We start from the raw sequence: 18,318 nt of genomic DNA, 5'->3' as shown, positions 1-18,318 counted from the left end.
GGCGGGCGGCGGGCGGCGGGCGGCGGTGCCGGGAGTCCGGCGGCGGGAGCACCGCCCCTCCGGCCCGGGCGTGGTCAGCGCCGCCCCGCCCGCCGCCCCCGCCGGGTCCCGGCTCCTCGGCCCCGCGCGTCCCCGCTGCTCCCGCGCCGGGCCTGGACCGCCGTCAACAGGTCCGGAGCGCTCCCCTGGCCTCCCTGTCGCCTACTCTGTGGGCTTGTAATCCGATTTCCCCACTTAACAGATGAGAAAACTGAGGCTCGGCCGTTAAGTCCCTTGAAGGTCATGCAACTGAGAAGGGGCAGTGTCAGTATTGGAACCGGGCCTGCCTGATGCCACAGCCTAGAACACACTCATGAACCTCCCCACCGCACGCCCCAGCTGTGACTGGTGCTGAACGCTCGGCCTGCGGCGTGGCTCAGTGTTTTGCCGAATTTCCCTTATTTGCTTGAACCTTCACAACTTCCGAAGGCCCTTGTTGCTGCTGCTGCGTCCTGGCCCCACTCACTCTCCTCCGGGTCCACTGGCCGCCGGCTGGGTTGTCCTCACTCCTCGGGGCTCCTCCTCCCCCTCAGCGGATGACTGGTCCCCAGGCCACCTTTGAGAACATGAAAACTCTCCATCCCAGCCCTGCAACAGCCTAGCACTTAGTAGGTGCCTTTGAATGAACGAATGGGAAGAAAATTCCCATGGGCTTCCACCACCCATCTGCAGCCTCCTGACCTGGTACTTATGCGCTGCCTTCCCTCCCAGGACCCAAGGGACCGCAGGACCCCCTCCCCTTGTCCACAAGCTGCCACCCTTCAAGCCCACACTGACTCAGCAACTCTGCTGAGATCACCACCTAACCTGAAACCAAGAGTCTCCCCTGCCCTGCTCCTTCTCATCAACCCACACACTTCTCCTATCTTAAAAACCAAAAGAAGGAAACCAAAACCCCTTTAGGTACTTCTCCAATCTTAAAACCAAAACCCCCTTAGGATCCCCTAACCCGCTCCCCTTCCCTACTGCCTCACCTTTGTCCTTCCCTTTATAGCAAAAGTCCTGTCTCTCCGGTTTTTCCCCTCCTTTGTCCCTCAAACCCCTACCCCCACTAGCCCACTAAATCTGTCATTTTGGTCCCCAGCTATGCCCATGTTCCTAGGTCCACATGGAGCCTGCTCCTTGCCTCACTGGTCCCTCCAGCAGCACCTGTCACTGCTGCCCACTCCCTGTTCTCTGAAGCACTTTACTCTTCTGGTTTCCCAGATGCCACACCTGACCACTTCTCCTCTGTGCCCACCCTCATCCTCCTCCGCGGACCCCCTTCTCTCCCCAGCCTCTAGAAGTTTCCACAGGCTGTGCTCAGCTCTTGATCTTCTGCTCCTTCCCCGACTCTTTACCTTGATGTTGTCGTCCAACCCTTGGCTTTGGAGGCATCTATCTGCGCATGGCGCCCAGATGTGGCCCGCTGCCCGGACCTCTCCCTGAAGGCACATTTCTTTTCTTTTTTTTTTTTTAAGATTTTATTTATTTATTTGAGACAGAGAGAATGAGAGAGGGAGAGCACATGAGAGGGGGGAGGGTCAGAGGGAGAAGCAGACTCCCCGCCGAGCAGGGAGCCCGATGTGGGATTCGATCCCGGGACTCCAGGATCATGACCTGAGCCGAAGGCAGTCGCTTAACCAACTGAGCCACCCAGGTGAAGGCACATTTCTAACTGTGCTCCCTTACAGGGCTCCAGCCAGCAGCCCGGTCTCCCCCACGCTGTCCTGCATCTCCCCCATCTCAGTTAAGGACAGCTCCCTTTCCTGCCGCTTGGGCCCCAAGCCCTGACTCCTCTCCGCCCACCACACACCTTCCCCACACCCACGCCAATGGCAAATGCTATCAGATCCGCCTTGAAAAAGATGAAAATATGTCCAGAATCTGACACTTCTCACCCCTCCCCCTGTCCAAGCCACTAGCCTCTCCCCAGGGACCTCGTCTGGCCTGTAGTTCTGCCTCCCCCACTCCCCGGTCCAAACAGCAGCCCGAGGGATGATGGGAGAAGGAGGTCAGGCCACATCCCTCCTCTGGCCAAACCCTTCCAGTGGCTCCTCACTGAGCTCAGAAGAAAAGCCCCTGCCTCACCGTGGCCTCATCCCTTTCTTGGATGGGGACCCTGCCCAGCCACGCTGGCCTCCTTGCTGGCGCTCACCCCCTCCAGGGCCTTTCCTCTCGCTCGAACAGGCTCTCCGCCTGGAACAGCCTTGCCTAGATACCTACGTGGCTCTCTCCCTCACCTTCAGGTTCAAGCTTCAATGTCGGCTTCTGAGTGAGTATTCCGTGACCTCCCTGTCTCAGATCAGGCATGCACTCCCCACTCACTGCTTTCTCACCTCGATTTTCCCCCATACGCTTACCACCATGTGACATGCTTTATGTTTTTCACTTATACATGTATTTTAATGCCTGTCCTCTGCACGGGATTGTGAGTTCCACAGAGCGGGGGTTCCTGCTGACTTGTTCACTGCTATGTCTCCCTCCTGGAACAGTGTCTGGAACAGAGTGACTGGACACTCAGCACACGTGTAGAATGAATGAACCCGTAGGATTTCACCAGTGGTAATATTCACAACCCTTTTTCTTTGTATTGGCTTTTTCATTTCAATAAATGTATTTTAAAAGGAAACTTTATATTACTGTCCTAGATAGGATACCACTATTACTAGCCTAGAATAGAAGGCAACAGTAAAAATGACAATATTCTAGGGGGGCGCCTGGGTGGCTCAGTCGGTTGAGCATCTGCCTTCAGCTCAGGTCATGATCTCAGGAGTCCCAGGATGGAGTCCTACATCGGGCTCCCTGCTCAGCGGGGAGTCTGCTTCTCTCTCTGCCTGCTGCCTCCCTCTCTCTCTCTCATGAATAAATAAATAAAATCTTTTTTAAAAGATATTTTATTATTTGAGAGAGAGAGAGAGCACAAGAGGGGGGAGGGGCAGAGGGAGAAGCAGACTCCCCGCTGAGCAGGGAGCCCGATGTAGGACTCCATCCTGGGACTCCCGAGATCATGACCTGAGCCGAAGGCAGTTGCTTAACCGACTGAGCCACCCAGGCACCTCTAAATAAATAAAATCTTTAAAAAACAACAAACAATGTTCTACAGCTCTGGGGACCCCTTTGCCCTCCTACCCTCTCTTTTTTTTTTTTTTTTTTAAGATTTTATTTATTTATTCATGAGAGACAGAGAGAGAGGCAGAGGCAGAGGCAGAGGGAGAAGCAGGCTTCCCGCGGAGCAGGGAGCCCGATGCGGGGCTCGATCCCAGGACCCCGGGATCATGACCTGAGCTGAAGGCAGACTCTTAACGACTGAGCCACCCAGGCTCCCCCCTCCTACCCTCTCTTTATTAAAATGTGAGATTCACAAAGTGTAGCAAGGTATCAAAGCACCTAGAATAGATTCGCCCCTGGACCTAAGCAGAAGAATTGAAAGAGAATTGAGAGGAGGTGACCTTCTTAGGGGAGCCCCTTCCTGGCTATGCCCAGCCCCACAAGCTCTTCCTAACGGCGCAGGGGAAGAACAGCTATCCCTTCTAGCTGTCCCTCCTAGCAGTTTATTTAAACTCACAACCCTCTGAGATCATGCTGTCACCATCCCCACTTTACAGATGAGGAAACTGAGGCTGAGTTGGAACTTGCCAAGCTCACAGAGCACGTCAGGGTGGACAGAGATTAGAACTGGAGTTTGCCAGAGACCAAGCCCTTGGCAGACTCCGAGGTCAAACCCCCCTCGGTCTGCTCTGGCCTGGCTGTTGGGGGAAACTGAAGGGAGTGCATGGAGGAAGTAGGTGGGGATGGAAGAGCCCACATGTCAGCCCTGCTGTGGCCTCAGTTTACCCATGTGTAAAGTGCTGCCAGAGACGCCCAGTCTGGCCGCCCTGGGTTTTTTGCAGAAGTCTGGGAGAAAGATGTGTCCTCTTTCTTCTGCACGGGCTCTGGGTGTGTTTTGCTTCTGGACAAGGAGTGGGGAGGGTGTAGACTAGAGCTCGGTGGTGTCTGGCCACCACATGAGGGGAGGGCCCATCTCTGAATAGAGCCTACCTCCTCGGGAGGCTGAGCCATGAGACACAGGCAGGGGAACGGGCCATCTCTGGAGCCTGTGTGTCCCCGTGGCCTGACCTGCGTGGCCCACAGGCCTCCCCATTTTACAGTTTGGTTTAACCAGATGAGCTAGATCTTTTTTCCTTGTACATAGAAGAATCCTATTTGATTCAGCCTTTCACTACTGACACTTTCTGCTCCACCCATTAAGCAAGCTGCATCCTCGCCCATCTTAATAAAAAGGACAAGAAATCAAAAAGCAAAACAACCTCCTCCCTTACCTCGTGACCTCCAAGGCTCTCTTACCTTCAGCCAGGTTTCTCAAAAGACTCATCTCTGCTCTGTTGCGATCCTTCCCTTTCTGGTCCCCGGTGCCCGTTCTCGTCTGCTTCCTGTCCCCCTCCGGGTTGAGGGCTCTTGCTAGTGTCACACTGACCTGCCTGTCAATCCTGTCAATATCGGATTAACAACAACAATATCGTTAACCTTTGTTAATAGAACCACAGACTGGGACGCCTGGGTGGCTCAGTCGGTTAAGCGTCTGCCTTTGGCTCAGGTCATGATCCCAGGGTCCTCGGATCGAGTCCCGCATCGGGCTTCCTGCTCTGTGGGGAGCCTGCTTCTCCCTCTGCCTCTGTCTCTCTCTCTGTCTCTCATGAATAAATAAATAAAATCTTTAAAAAAAAAATAGAACCACAGACTGCAAGAATTTGTGTAAACATATGACCTTAAAAACATAGAAGCATTTCTGGTTTCGTTTCTGACCAGAGTGTCCTAAAAGCCACAGGAGTTTCTGAACCATCCCCACGTCTCAGGGACACCCCAGTGCCCAGACTTTTGCCTCTAAGACCTTCTCCCCTAAAGGAAACCAGGATTCTTTGGAACATAAAGAGAAAATGAGAATGGTCCGGGATACCCTGGTGTGGCCAGAAAGTAAAGTCACCCTCAGAAATATTAGGGGAGCAGAGGAGAGACAATGGAACCATCAAAAGTCTCCCCCAACACGAACCAAGCTTTACTAATATGAGCATCAAAAACTATCGGTTGAAATAATTACGGTTAACTGGAATATATGAACGGTCATGGTTATAATGATACTCAGAGGAGAAAGGTTAATATAAGGCATTCCAAGAGAGTTGTAATATAAGAAAGATGACTGTCATATGACTTGTTTGAATTTTTATTGAGCTTAAGTTGGGATGCATTGGTCTGTGTATCTTGTTGGGTTTTTTTATTTTATTGTTGTTAACAAATTAGAGAGATGTGTTTGCTTTATCTGTGTAATCAGAAAAGAATAAACTTGGAGCTCTGGGCTGGAGGCCTAGAATACACCAAAGAAAGGAGAATGGACTTGCATGTTCTGGGGACCCCACGGAAACTCTAGGGTGGACAAGACTCCCTCAGGTGCATAGCGTGGAGGTCACCGTCGGTTGTCCAGGAGAACGGGGCTTCACAGAGGAGGTCCACAGTGGCTACTTAGCCAAGTCTCATCCCAGGAGAGGCAGCTAAGCCCTGTGTCCCAGTGCCTGACTGAGGACCCAAATCAAACATCCAGATCCAGTGACCTCAGCTTGTCCTGGGAGATTATCGTAAACATGAGCTGGTATCCAAATTTCATCACCAAAGCTCTAGGGAGAAAGCAAACAAGTACAGCAAAATCCCTAAGAAGAAACAAAAGCAAGGATGGAAATGGTGCCTATGGCCTTGACATTTCAGAAGAGTTTTTAAGTATAAAGGTTATGACAGAGCTGTTCTTGGACCTCGCCATGAGAAATCTGCAATCGCGGTTTATACTGTTGACAGAGATATACTTAATCAAGTTTATAATCAAGGTTGGAATACTCCAGATGAATTGGATTTCGAAGTTTCGTTTATAACATAGAGGAGCTTTAGGGAAGGAAGTCCACATAGCTGTGGCCGTCCTCTCTGGGGACCGAGGTCTCCTGACTGTAATAGCCCCATCTGCAAACTCACCGGGGGGGTTTACGGGCTGAATTTCTGACTTCCTGGTGGCATTAGGCTGTTTACCATAAACTCTCCGCGCTCTTAGCCTCCTGCCCTCTGACTGGCCATCCTCCGGACGACTCTCCGTCCTCCACCCATCCCTTCCATTCTGGAGTCCCTGGCCCTTTTCCAGGCCCCTTCAGGCGTCTCACGCACATGTGGGCTGGCCTCCATCCTACCCTGGCCTTCCAAAGCTGAGCCCTCGTCCAGCCCACAGAGGAGCTGCAGGACCCAGAGCCACTGGAAACGGCAGCATCAACCTCTTGGGCCCCCCTCTCCTCTCTCCCTGCTCCGCCACCCCGCCGCCCCTGCGTGAGGCAGCCAACCGCCGAGTCTGGACGATCTCACCTCCTCGCTGCCTCAAACACGCCTGCTCCTTTCACCCCCTGTGGCAGCCCTCAGCCCATCAGCAGTCCCACACTCAGGCCTTTCTGAGGCGTCCACAATGTTTGAGGTCCTGGAAATGCAAGATGGACAGGGGCCTGGGACTGAAGCCAGGACTCACCGTGCACGCGGTTCCCCGGGGGACGGGTTGCAAGGCAGACTCTGAGAGGCTCCCAGCTGCAGCTACTGGTGGTCCCAGACCCACTCTTTGAGCAGCAAGACCCCAGCTCACACAGGGCTTTTGAGTCTTGCCAAACAGAATTAACAGAGAGCCATGGAGGGCCTGGAAGCAGGGTCCTTTGATGAAGTTGAAGTTAAGTCTTTTTTCCAGGCAAATGCAATGGACCTTGGTTTCTTTCACCAAAGCCTCTTCCCCAGGATGGGGCTCTTCCCCATCCTTGGCTATATCAGGAAATTTCCCAGGATGCTTAACGAGCCTCTTGCCTCCTGAGCTTGATAACTAAGATACCCAAGGCTGTCAACCCATTTCTGGGGATGAAAACAAACACCCCTGCCTCCAGCCCTCTCCTCTGTCCCTACATCCAGGCCCAGACTCTGGAAGGGTGTTTCCCGGCCAGCTCCGTGTCCACTCCCAGCAGCCCCTGACTGCTGTCCCGCTTCTAGGGTATTTGGTCCAGTTTTTCTCTTTGAACTTCCCAAAACTCCCAGGGCTGAGGATGAGGTCCTGCCCCTTTAGACTGCCCTCCAAAGCCTACCTTTCTGGATCTGCCCCCTGCCTTCCTGCCCTGGAGTCACAGTTTCCTCCAACAAAGGGGACACATCCTCTTCTTCATGCTGCTCTCTTTGCTCTTGTTGGTCCTCAGCCTTACAGTGGCCTTCCCCTCTCCTTGACTGACCCCCTAGTTTCTTAACAGGATTTTACAGTTTTTACATCTATTTAATTTCTTTTTTTTTTTTTTTTTAAGGCTGTTTGAGAGAAAGAGAGCATGTGTAATGCGCATGTGCGCATGCAGGGGGAAGGGTAGAGGGGGAGGGAGAGGGAGAGAGAATCTCAAGCCAACTTTGGGCTGAGCATGGAGCCCAACACGAGGCTCAATTCCACACCCTGAGATCACCACGGGATCAGAAACCAAGAGCCTGACGCTTAACCGATTGAGCCACCTAGGTACCCCTACCTCTACTTAATTTCTATGCAAGCTTAGGGAGAACATATGATTTTGACCATTTCACAGATGACAAACCAGAGGCTTAACGAGGCTGGGTCACTGAGCTCAGGTCATACAGCCAGGGAGGCATCGGGAGGGGAATAGAGCTACTCTGTCCTGTTGGGCCACCAGACGTTTGTTTGTTTTTTAGCATTGCCTTGTGATCAGTACTTGGATGGAGGAGAATACAGGTGGGATGTGAGCCCAGAGAGGCTCATCCACCAGTTATGTGCTAGAGCCAACTCCCATCAGCTGGAGAGAGCCAATGGTGGGCATCTCTTCCCAACTCGCATTCACAGATGGCACACTGGTAGTGTGAAATTGGCCGTGGCAGGAGTATTTACACCATGAACATTGGCCAACACTACAAATCCGGGCTTCCTTCCTGGAGGGCGAGTGGTTCGTTTGCTGGCATACCACTGATGTTTACTCAAGTCTGGGAGACTTCTGGAGGAGATGATGTCTGAGCTGAGCCTGCCAGGATGGGAGGCAGATGGAGGGGCAGGTGTTGCCTTCACCTGGAATATTCTACCTGCCTGTTTAAGTCTAACACATGGGTGAGCAAGAGCACATGGTCTATTGTGGAAAGGAAGCAAGCAGTTTTGGAAGAAGAAGATGCTGGGGACAGGGAGGGGCTTCTAGTCAGAGAACAGAGCAGGTACCAGGGTCATCTAAACCAATGTTGTGACCCAGAAATGATTTACAGTTTATCCTGCACACACCTGGGGGCCCATGGTCGTTGGCATGCTGGGGCAGGGCATGAGTGGATGTTTTAGGGGAAGACGTCCCTGGTAGCAGTGGGAAAGCATAGAGGGTGCTGACAGGGGCCAACGAGGAGGCCACTCAGAGAACCCAGAGAAAGGATGCTGAGACCGCTCTACAGCAGGTGCCTGGGATGGCTGTGGGTAAACGGGCCAGCTGCAGACGCCACGGGACCCAAGGGCTGTGGGTCAAGGAGAGGCAGGCCTCTGGAAGGAAGCTAGGTTTCTGGCGTGGGTCCCTGGATACCTGTCATTTGAGATGGGGAACCTGGGTGTGGCTGCTTTGGGGGAGAATCATGGTGAATTCAAATTGGGCGTGTGTTTGAGATGCACTGAGGCTCCTGTGCTGTCCGGGTGGGAGGTCAAAGGCAGATGGGCTTTGGAGCTCGGGCTCCAAGGACAGACTGGGCTGGAGTGCAGTGATGGATATCTGGACAGAGCCCCGAGCAGCACCAGGGTTCAAAGGCACATCAAGAGAGTGACCAAGTATTTACCATCAGAGCGGTAGGGTTTTTTTTTCCCCTCTTAAAAAAAAATGAGAATGTTCAATTTCCAGGGCAACATGTAAAGAGCTTGGAGGCCATCATTCCCATCCTCACAATAACAACAAAAGAAGCTGAGCCAACTGAAAATCAACAACTTTTCTCAGATCCATTAGAGAATTGGGGTCACAGGGCAAACCAGTGGCCCAAAGACTGGAGAGAGGCAGATACAGAGAATCACGGCTGCTGAGGAGCAAAAGCCTGAAGCTGGAGCTGGTCCTGGCAGGAACACTTGAGCTATACTTGACAGTTGCTAGAGGCTCAGGATAGACCAGCTCAAGAGATAAAAGCTCGCGCGCCTGGGTGGCTCAGTTGGTTAAGCGTCTGCCTTCGGCTCAGGTCATGATCCCAGAGTCCTGGGATCGAGTCCCACATCGGGCTCCCGGCTCAGCGGGGAGCCTGCTTCTCCCTCTGACCCTATCCCCTCTCACGCTGTTTCTCTCTTTCTCTCTCAAATAAGTAAATAAATAAAATCTTTAAAAAAAAAAAAAGATAAAAGCTCAAGGAAATCCCCACACTTTCAGGCTGAGCTTTGGGCAGGGAAAGGGGAAAACCAACTATTTTGACATACATCACAGGCATTCTATTCTTTCTATTCTCTGTAATGCAGAAGTAGTACACATTTTCCTCTACCCTCTTAGGGTTTCCAGCTGGGACTGACGTAAGACAGACGGGGGCGCCTGGGTGGCTCCTTAGTTGGTCAAACGTCCAACTCTTGATCTCAGCTCAGGTCTTGATCTCAGGATCGTGAGTTCAAGCCCCACATTGGGCTCCATGCTGGGCATGGAGCCTACTTTAAAAAAAAACAAGAACAGGGGACGCCTGGGTGGCTCCGTCAGTTAAGCGTTGGACTCTTGGTTTTGGCTCGGGATGAGATCTTAGGGTCATGAGCTCAAGCCCCACATCGGGCTCCATGCTCAGCTCAGGATCTGCTTAAGACTCTCTCTCCCTCACCCTCTGCCCCTCCCCACTTCTAAAATAAATACATAAATCTTTTTAAAAATCAGGAGCAAAAACAAAAACAGATTAACAGCAGAAAAGCATACAAATTTTATTTACAAGTACTTGGGTGCTCTCACAAGACAAATGAAGACCCCAAGAATAATAAGGCCCAAGATACAAGGTTGAATACAGAGTAGCAATTGTGGAAAAGTAACTAAAATCTGTGGGAAGACTAAAGGAAGGTAAGAGTTATTCTAACAAAGTCTGTTTGTGCAAATTTCTCTTGGCCTTAACTTTCTGTTTCTTCCTCCTGGTACAGAGAAGGCACCTTTGACATGGGCATTTTATTTCCTGTTTTCAGAAGGAAAAGGGGAAGGTCAGAGTGTACCCGGTTGGCATCCACTTTTCAAGTGCTTTTAATCCAGCATAATCAATATGCCAAAGCAGTGTATTTGGGAATAGGGAGAGGGGTGTTTTGAACTCCTTTGGTAGCAAAGCCAACCCTTAAAGATAGGACTGTACCAGAACCTTATCCCACCGGGGAAAGGGAAATTAGCCAACTCCACGTCCTCTGGCCTTCTGGTCTTACATAAGGGAAGGAAAAAAAATGACTAAGAAACTCCTCTGAAGGTCATAGCCCATGGACTGTGGCCTGCCAAAAACAACAGGCCTCGGGAAGATTTAATTATAAGATTATAGAACATTTCTCCTGCATAACCTTCCCAAACAGAAAGCACCAGGCCCAAATGGTCTCACTGGTGAATTCTACCAAACATTTGGAAAAAAATTCCACCGATGATCTATAATCCCTTAGAGAGAACAGAAACAAATGACCCCAGCATTACCCTAATACCAAAACCTGACAAAGACCTTACAAGAAAGGGAAACAGTAGATCAATATCTCTCATGAACATAGATGCAAAAATCCTCAACAGAATATTGGCAAATTAAAAGCACCATTATGCATGAAAAGAATTATATACCAGGACCAAGTGGAATTTATTCCAGGTATGCAAAACTGGTTCAACATCCAAGACTCAATTAATGCAATCAATTACATCAAAGGTTAAAGGAGAAACATCATATAACCATATCACTAGTTGCAGAGAAAAGCATTTGACAAAACCCCACACCCACTCAGCAAACTAGCATAGCAGGGAACTTCCTCAACTTGATTAAGAACATCTGCTATCTGCTCAATCGTCTGTAAATGGAAACTGCCCTACAACCTAAAGTCTGTTAATTCAAAAAGTACTATGAAAAACAAGGGGCGCCTGGCTGACTCAGTCAGTAGAGCATGTGACTCTTGATCTTGTGGTTGTGGGTTCAGGCCCCATGTTGGGTGCAGATATCACTTTAAAAAAACGTTTTTTAATCTTAAAAAAAAAGTCCTATAAAAAACAAAACCAGGGGCGCCTGGGTGGCTCAGTCAGTTGAGTGTCCGACTCTTGGTTTTGGCTCTGGTCATGATCTCATGGGTCATGGGATCAAGCCCCGTGCTGGGCTCCACGTTCCGTGGAGAGTCTGCTTCAGGATTCTCTCCCTCTGCCCTTCCCTCCCCTCGTGCTCTCTCTCTCTCCCAAATCAACCAATCAATCTTTAAAAAAAAAAACAGACCAAAATTTATCAGGGTAGGTAATATTTGCATATGGTCCAAACTACAAAAAAGGGTGTAGGGGGGAGAAGTGAGCCTCCTTCTCGCCCCAATCCTCAGTTACCTAATTTCCCTCTGCAGAGGGAACTGCTGTTAGCTGATTCTCTGTGCTCTTCTCGAGATGTTCTTTGTATATACAAGCATATCTATCCTCAAAACACACACACGTGCTCTGTAGTTGTTTGGATGCACAGTTGTGTATCTTGCTTGTTCCCTTAACAATATACCTTGGAGATATTTCATGGCAAAACAACCAGCAAAATCCCTCTCCACCAGGTTCACTGAGAGATCTACGGGAAATGATTTGGAGGCCTCGTTTCTCGATTGTCCCAGTGATGGGACGCAGCTGATACCTTTCTAGATGCATAGGAGAAAAGCTAATTCATGATTTTATTTCTCCCCTGGAACTGGGCAAGGTGGCTGCCTGTTTGTTCCTATATGTTGCTGTTTGGTGTCTCCTGGCTTAACTATTTTATGGTTATTTAGGTGGTCGCCTGTTGCTGCACGCTTTTTTTTTTTTTTTAAAGATTTTATTTATTTGAGAGAGAGAGAATGAGAGACAGAGAGCACGAGAAGGAAGAGGGTCAGAGGGAGAAGCAGACTCCCTGCTGAGCAGGGAGCCCGATGCAGGACTCGATCCAGGGACTCCAGGATCATGACCTGAGCCGAAGGCAGTCACCTAACCAACTGAGCCACCCAGGCGCCCCAACGGGGCTGCAATTTAAATATCCATGTTCTTGGGCATGTTCCATAACCTCTCTGTGCCGTGATTAAATTTTCATTCTTTCTCTCTTGTTTGTTAATGCAAATAGCTTCTTGTCCTTTAAAATAGAGAGAATCCTGCTTTACCCCTTATCCCAAAGGTTCTGACATGTGCTTTTATTGGTCTCTTCTAAATGTTCTGCAGTTTGGATTTTTTTAAATTTAAATTCAGTTAATAACATATAGTTTATTATGTTTCAGAGGTAGAGTTCAGTGATTCATCAGTCTTATATAACACCCAGTGCTTATATAATATCACGTGCCCTCCTCAACGTCCATCACCCAGTTACCCCCTCCCCTCCAGCAGCCCTCGGTTTGTTTCCTATGATTAAGAGTCTCTTACAGTTCGTCTCCCTCTCTGACTTTGTCTTGTTTTATTTTCCCCTCCCTTCCCCCATGATCCTGTTTTGTTTCTTAAATTCCACACATGAATGAGCTCATATGATAATTGTCTTTCTCTGATTGACTGCAGTTTGGATTTTGATTTCCTTTTCCCCCCAAGTGTTGTTTAAGAGGCTTTAGGATTTCTGGATGTAGGACCTTTGCCAGGAGGCAGGGTTGTTTATTTTACGGTACAGGCTGAATTGTGTCCCCCTGCAAAATTCATGTGTTGAGGTCTTAACCCCCAGTAGCTCAGAATGTGACTGTATTTGGAGGCAGGCCCTTTATCGAGGTAAGATAAAAGAGGTCATGTGGGTGGGCCCTAATCCAACAGGACTGGTGTCCTTGTATAAAGAGATTAAGACAGACATAGAGGGATGATCATGTGGGGACACAGGGAGAGAATGACCATCCACAAGCCAAGGAGAGAGGCCTCAGAAGAAACCAATCCTGCCAACACCTTGATCTTGGACTTCTGGCCTCCAGGATTGTGAGAAAATAAATTTCTGTTGGTTAAGCCCCCCCAGTCTGTGGTGCTTTGCATGGTGACCCTAGCAGACTAATAACTGTATTATTGCGTCTTTCCACATCACGCTCAGAGAAATATCATCTGTCCTACATATCCTTGAGGGCATTTGTCAAGTCTTCCTTTGTCATCTGCTAGTATGTATAGTAGATTTTTGCGAATGTCCCACTGGTGACTGCAAGAAAGGTGTGTTCTGTTTTCAGAGTATAGAATTCAATAAGTTTATTTATTTAGTTAAGTAATCTCTACACCCAATGTGGGGTATGAACTCAACACCCCGAGACCAAGAGTCATGTACTCCTCTGACTGAGCCAGCCAGGGACCCCTCAATAATCTCTATTAAAATCGCCTTCTTGGTTATGTCATTTCTGTCTTCCAAATGGTTATTCGTTATTTTTATTTCTTATTTTTCTACTCCACCTGTCATGGGAGTAATTAGTCCGAAGGCTAAGAGACAAGCATCTGACTTCAGAACTTCCGGGGCATGAGAGTATGAAGTGAACAAGATCACTGCAACGGAAAACCGTCGTTCAGAGAGGAAAGGAATGAGAACGGCCCAGGACCTAGGCCAGCTCCTGTGGGCAGGAGTGGCAAGTGTCCTTGCTCTGGCAAAGGGCTGAGCTCCTCCGTTCCCCAGTGTGGAGACCCGGCTTCCCTCCCCGCACCCACCCCACCTCCGCTCTGATGGTCAGAGGCTTCTGCTTGCCTTCTTCACCTACTGTCCTGTATGCCTTCAGAAATCTACAGCTCTCTGGGGGAAACAGGGAGGACGTGGGGCTCCATTCTCTGCCCTTCCCTTCTCTCTGGGATCCTGGCTCTCGAGGCTCTAAATTTTGCTGTCAAGGTTCACAAGATGGTCAAAAGCTGACTTCTCTGCAGCCCTCTGCCCAGGCCGTTTACCCAGCTTCCTGCCCCACTCCCAAGTGAACAGATGGCCAGAGGGAACATCTGCTCTAGAAGGTCGTTCCCCTTCTCCAGAATTGGATCCCCTCAGCTGTGGTTCCTTTGGTAGCTTTGAAAGCCTTCAGAATGTTTTCAGTGTTGTGGTTGGGGCTGGCTGTGCACTGTGCCTGGCTTTCCCAGATCCCAGATCTCGGCGGCATCATCAGTCTGTTGCAAACTTCTCCAACAGAGCTAGAAGCAGAAATCCGCATCTACCCCCTTTTCAAGCACCCCTGTTTTCTGAGCCGAGTCTAGCGGGATTCTGCAGCCCCTGGACTTGGCCCACATCAGCTTGGCGTTCCTCTTTTTGGGGGTCTGTTAGAGGAGTTAGTCTCATTCTCTGCCTTTCGGCTTCCCAAGTGTCACCACCCCCTTCTTTCCTGGGAGTTCTGTCCCTGAGGAGCTATGGCTTTTGTGTCACTTTGGTTGAACTTCGGAAGAAAGTGGAAATGGTTCTTTCTTTTTTTGTTTTTTAAGATTTTATTTACTGGGGCACCTGGGTGGCTCAGTTGTTTAAGCGACTGCCTTCAGCTCAGGTCATGATCCTGGAGTCCTGGGATCGAGTCCGCATTGGGCTCCCTGCTCGGCGGGGAGTCTGCTTCTCCCTCTGACCCTCCCCCCTCTCATGTGCTCTCTCTCTCTCATTCTCTCTCTCAAATAAATAAATAAAATCTTGCATTCTCACCAGTTCCCAGGGGCTGCTGCTGGTCCAGGAGCCCCACTCTGAGAAACGAAATCCCACAAGGTCCTGTAGGCTCCTGGCCCCGGGAGATGAATGGCAGTTGCGGACTGTTCTGGGGAGGCGCCCAGCCATTCTTGGCAGGTCTTAGAGGAAATTGGGTTTGTGTTCCAGCTCTCCTCCCAACATGGGGACAGCAGCGGGTCAGCCTCCACATCCTTCTGGGGGCCCAGGAGCTTGGCTCTCTGCCCTGCCTCACCTCTCCCTGCCCCCATCCGGGCCCTGGTGACCCAGCAGAGACACGGTCGGCTTTCTCCTCTCTCAGCCCCACTGCCCAAGGGCTTCTGGAGGGAGGGCCTGGGTTTGATTCAAGCCCAGCAATGTTGAATGAATGAATGAATGAATGAAGTGAGGTTCCCCCCAAAAGTCAGCTCAAAGTGCCTTTCTCCCTATAAGTGGTTTAATTTCAAGCCCCTTGCTCGTGTCTAAGAAAGAGAACCCTAACCACGCTCCCCACTTGACATGGCAGCCTTCAGGTCCGCCCGGGGAAGCAGGTGAGTTGGAGGTTACGGTCCCCCTTGTCCAGATGAAGACACTGGCCTGCAGGGCTGCCGGCAGCCCCCCTCCTGGCACCTGGCTCTTCCAGCCTGGAGGGAGGCGTCGCCAGAGATGACCGATGTCATCACCTCCAGGGGACACTGACCATCTCTGCTCTAGAGCTGAGTCTTGCAGCATGAAAGGCCTTTTGTCCATAGCAGCTCTGTGTGGCAAGGGAGTGCCTGGCAGAGGGGACAGCCCATAAGGACACAGACGCAGGAGGGGCTGCTCCCGGAAGGACCATGAGTTCAGTTCTGACGTGTCGCGTCTGAGGTGTGACTCCTCTGAGGGACGTCCGCGGGGCACCTGTGAACGGGAGGTCAGCAGAGCCAGCTGGGCTGGTGACAGGGATTTGATGGCTGTGATTGTCCCGGGAGTGGTGATAGTGACCAGAAGAAATGAAAGGCCCAGGAAGAGCCCCAGAGCCCAGCAAGAGTCGCAGAATGTGGGACGCCTGGGTGGCTCAGTCAGTTAAGCGGCTGCCTTCGGCCTGGGTCATGATCCCAGGGTCCTGGGATCGAGTCCCACATCAGGCTCCTTGCTCAGCAGGGAGCCTGCTTCTCCCTGTCTCCCTCTGCTTGTGTTCTCTCTGTCAAATAAATAAAATCTTAAAAAAAAAAAAAAAAAAAAAGAGTCGCAGAATGTGTGTGGCCCAGAGCAGGGGGCAGAATGCCCTCGGGTGACTGGCGCGGGGCCCGGGGAGAGGCCTTGGGGAGGGAGAGTGTCGCAGCACCAGGCCCTGCAGGGGGCCAGGAGGACGGTCCCGCGATGTGGGACTCGGGGAGGAGAGGCCAGAGGGACGAGGGGGAGACGGCAAGTGTACGCCCCTCTCGTGGGAAGTTCGAATGCAGAAGGGAGGCAAGGGATAGTCAGGAGCCAGAGGGCAAGGAGGACGATTTTGTTGTAGTTTTTCTTTTTTTAGCGATTCAACAATTCTATACATTATGCAGTGCTCATCATGATAAGTGTACTCTTCATCCCCATCACCCGTTTCCCCCCTCCCCAACCTGCCCTCTGGTGACCAGCAGTGTGTTCTCTATAGCTAAGAGTCTGTTTCTGGGTTTGTCTCTCTCTCTCTCTCTCTCTTTCCCTTTGCTCATTTGTTTTGTTTCTTAAATTCCACATATAAATGAAATTATATGGTATTTGTCTTTCTCTGACTGGCTTATTTCACTCAGCAAAATACTCTCTAGCTCCATCCATGTTGCTGCAAATGGCAAGAGTTAATTCTTTTTTATGGCTGAGTAATATTCCATTCTGTGTATACACCACGTCTTCTTTATCCCTTCATCTATCAACGGACACTTGAGCTGCTTCCATATCTTGGCTATTGTAAATAATGCTGCAATAAACATGGGGTGGGGGGTGAATTGGTGTTTTTGTATTCTTTGGGTAAATACCCAGTAGTGCAATTGCTGGGTCATAGGGTAGTTCTATTTTTAATTTTTAAAGGAAATTCCATACTGTTTTCCACAGTGGCTGCCCCAGTTTGCATTCCCACCCACAGTGCACGAGGGTTCCTTTTTCTCTATATCCTCGCCGACCTCTTGTTTCTTGTGTTTTTTATTTTAGCCATTGTGACAGGTGTGAGGTGATATCTCATTGTAGTTTTTTTTTTTTTTAAAGATTTTATTTATTTATTTGACAGAGACAGAGATAGCGAGAGCAGGAACACAAGCAGCGGGAGTGGGAGAGGGAGAGCAGGCTTCCCGCCGAGCAGGAAGCCCGATGTGGGGCTCGATCCCAGGACCCTGGGATCATGACCTGAGCCGAAGGCAGACGCTTAACGACCGAGCCACCCAGGCGCCCTCATTGTAGTTTTGATTTGTATTTCCCAATGATGAGTGATGTGGAGCATCTTCTCATGTGTCTGTTGGCCATCTGGATGTGTTCTTTGGAGAAATGTCTCTTCATACCTTCTGCCCATTTTCTTTTTTTTTTAAAGATTTTATTTATTTATTTGAGAGAGAGAGAATGAGAGACAGAGAGCACGAGAGGGAAGAGGGCAGAGGGAGAAGGAGACCCCCTGCCGAGCAGGGAGCCCGATGCGGGACTCGATCCCGGGACTCCAGGACCATGACCCGAGCCGAAGGCAGTCGCCCAACCAACTGAGCCACCCAGGCGCCCCTTCTGTCCATTTTAAATTGGATTATTTGCGTTTTGGATGTTGAGTTGTATCAGTTCTTTATATACTGTGCATACTAACCCTTTATCAGATATGTCATCTGCAAATATCTTCTCCCATCCAATAGGTTGCCCTTAGTTTTGTTGATTGATTCCTTCACTGGGCAGAAGTTTTTATTCTGATGTAGTCCCAGCAAGGCTTTTGTTTTCGCTCGTTTTGTTTTAGGGTTGGGAGGCCTTGAGTCAGCAACCCATCTCATTCACTTAGACACAAATGGGATTCATTGGCTGGTAGCATCTATGGGAGATTCCAAACGGCAGGGGAGGGAAAACTTCCTGCTCCCCTCAGGTTCTGCGGCTGGCCTGAGATTTAGCCGACAAGAGACAGATTAGCAGGAGAGAAGCGTACAGTTTCTACAATGTTTCTACGTGTACACAGGAGTCTTCAGAAGACAAAAGAAGGATCTAAGAGGCCCTTAGGCCCCAAAGCTTATATGCTTTCCAAAACAAAGAACGACACCTTGTAGGGATGTGACCAGACCGAGGGGCTTGGCTGGGCCAGTAGATTGTGGGGCAGTTACCAGCAAGCTTCCAGAGAAACTGGAGGCTTGTTTTAGCAGGTTTGTTTGTACACACCCGATTTGGCATCTACCCCTGGGCTCTGGTGATAAGAATGTTCTCTTCTTGGTGCAAGGAGGGCACCTTTCCCTCGGGAAATGTGATGACAGGCTTTTAGGTAGAAAGGGGGAGGGCAGAGAGCCCTTGCTGCGTCCCTGCTTCTCGAGGGCCTTTGAA

The 18,318-nt window shown here is 50.3% G+C and overlaps 1 protein-coding gene across 1 annotated transcript in view; it reads right to left on the bottom strand.

Moving 5' to 3' along the window:
• Positions 1 to 15,864, bottom strand: part of LOC117998601 — a 38,632-nt gene extending 22,768 nt beyond the window's left edge. Inside the window, exons 1-2 of the mRNA XM_034987363.1 lie at positions 14,809 to 15,864; positions 4,366 to 4,508 (exon numbers count right to left, since the gene is read on the bottom strand). Of these exons, the coding sequence (XP_034843254.1) occupies positions 4,366 to 4,508; positions 14,809 to 15,077 (412 nt within the window). The 5' untranslated portion in view covers positions 15,078 to 15,864. The remainder of the gene's footprint in view (positions 1 to 4,365; positions 4,509 to 14,808) is intronic.
• Between the last annotated feature and the right edge of the window lie 2,454 nt (positions 15,865 to 18,318).

This window comes from Mirounga leonina, unplaced genomic scaffold (genome assembly GCF_011800145.1).
Source record: "Mirounga leonina isolate KUSES-001 unplaced genomic scaffold, KU_Mleo_1.0 Mir_418, whole genome shotgun sequence".
NCBI classification, from domain to species: Eukaryota; Metazoa; Chordata; class Mammalia; order Carnivora; family Phocidae; genus Mirounga; species Mirounga leonina.
The sequence above is the reverse complement of the archived record's forward strand: the minus strand, read 5'-3'. Positions and strand labels throughout refer to the sequence as shown.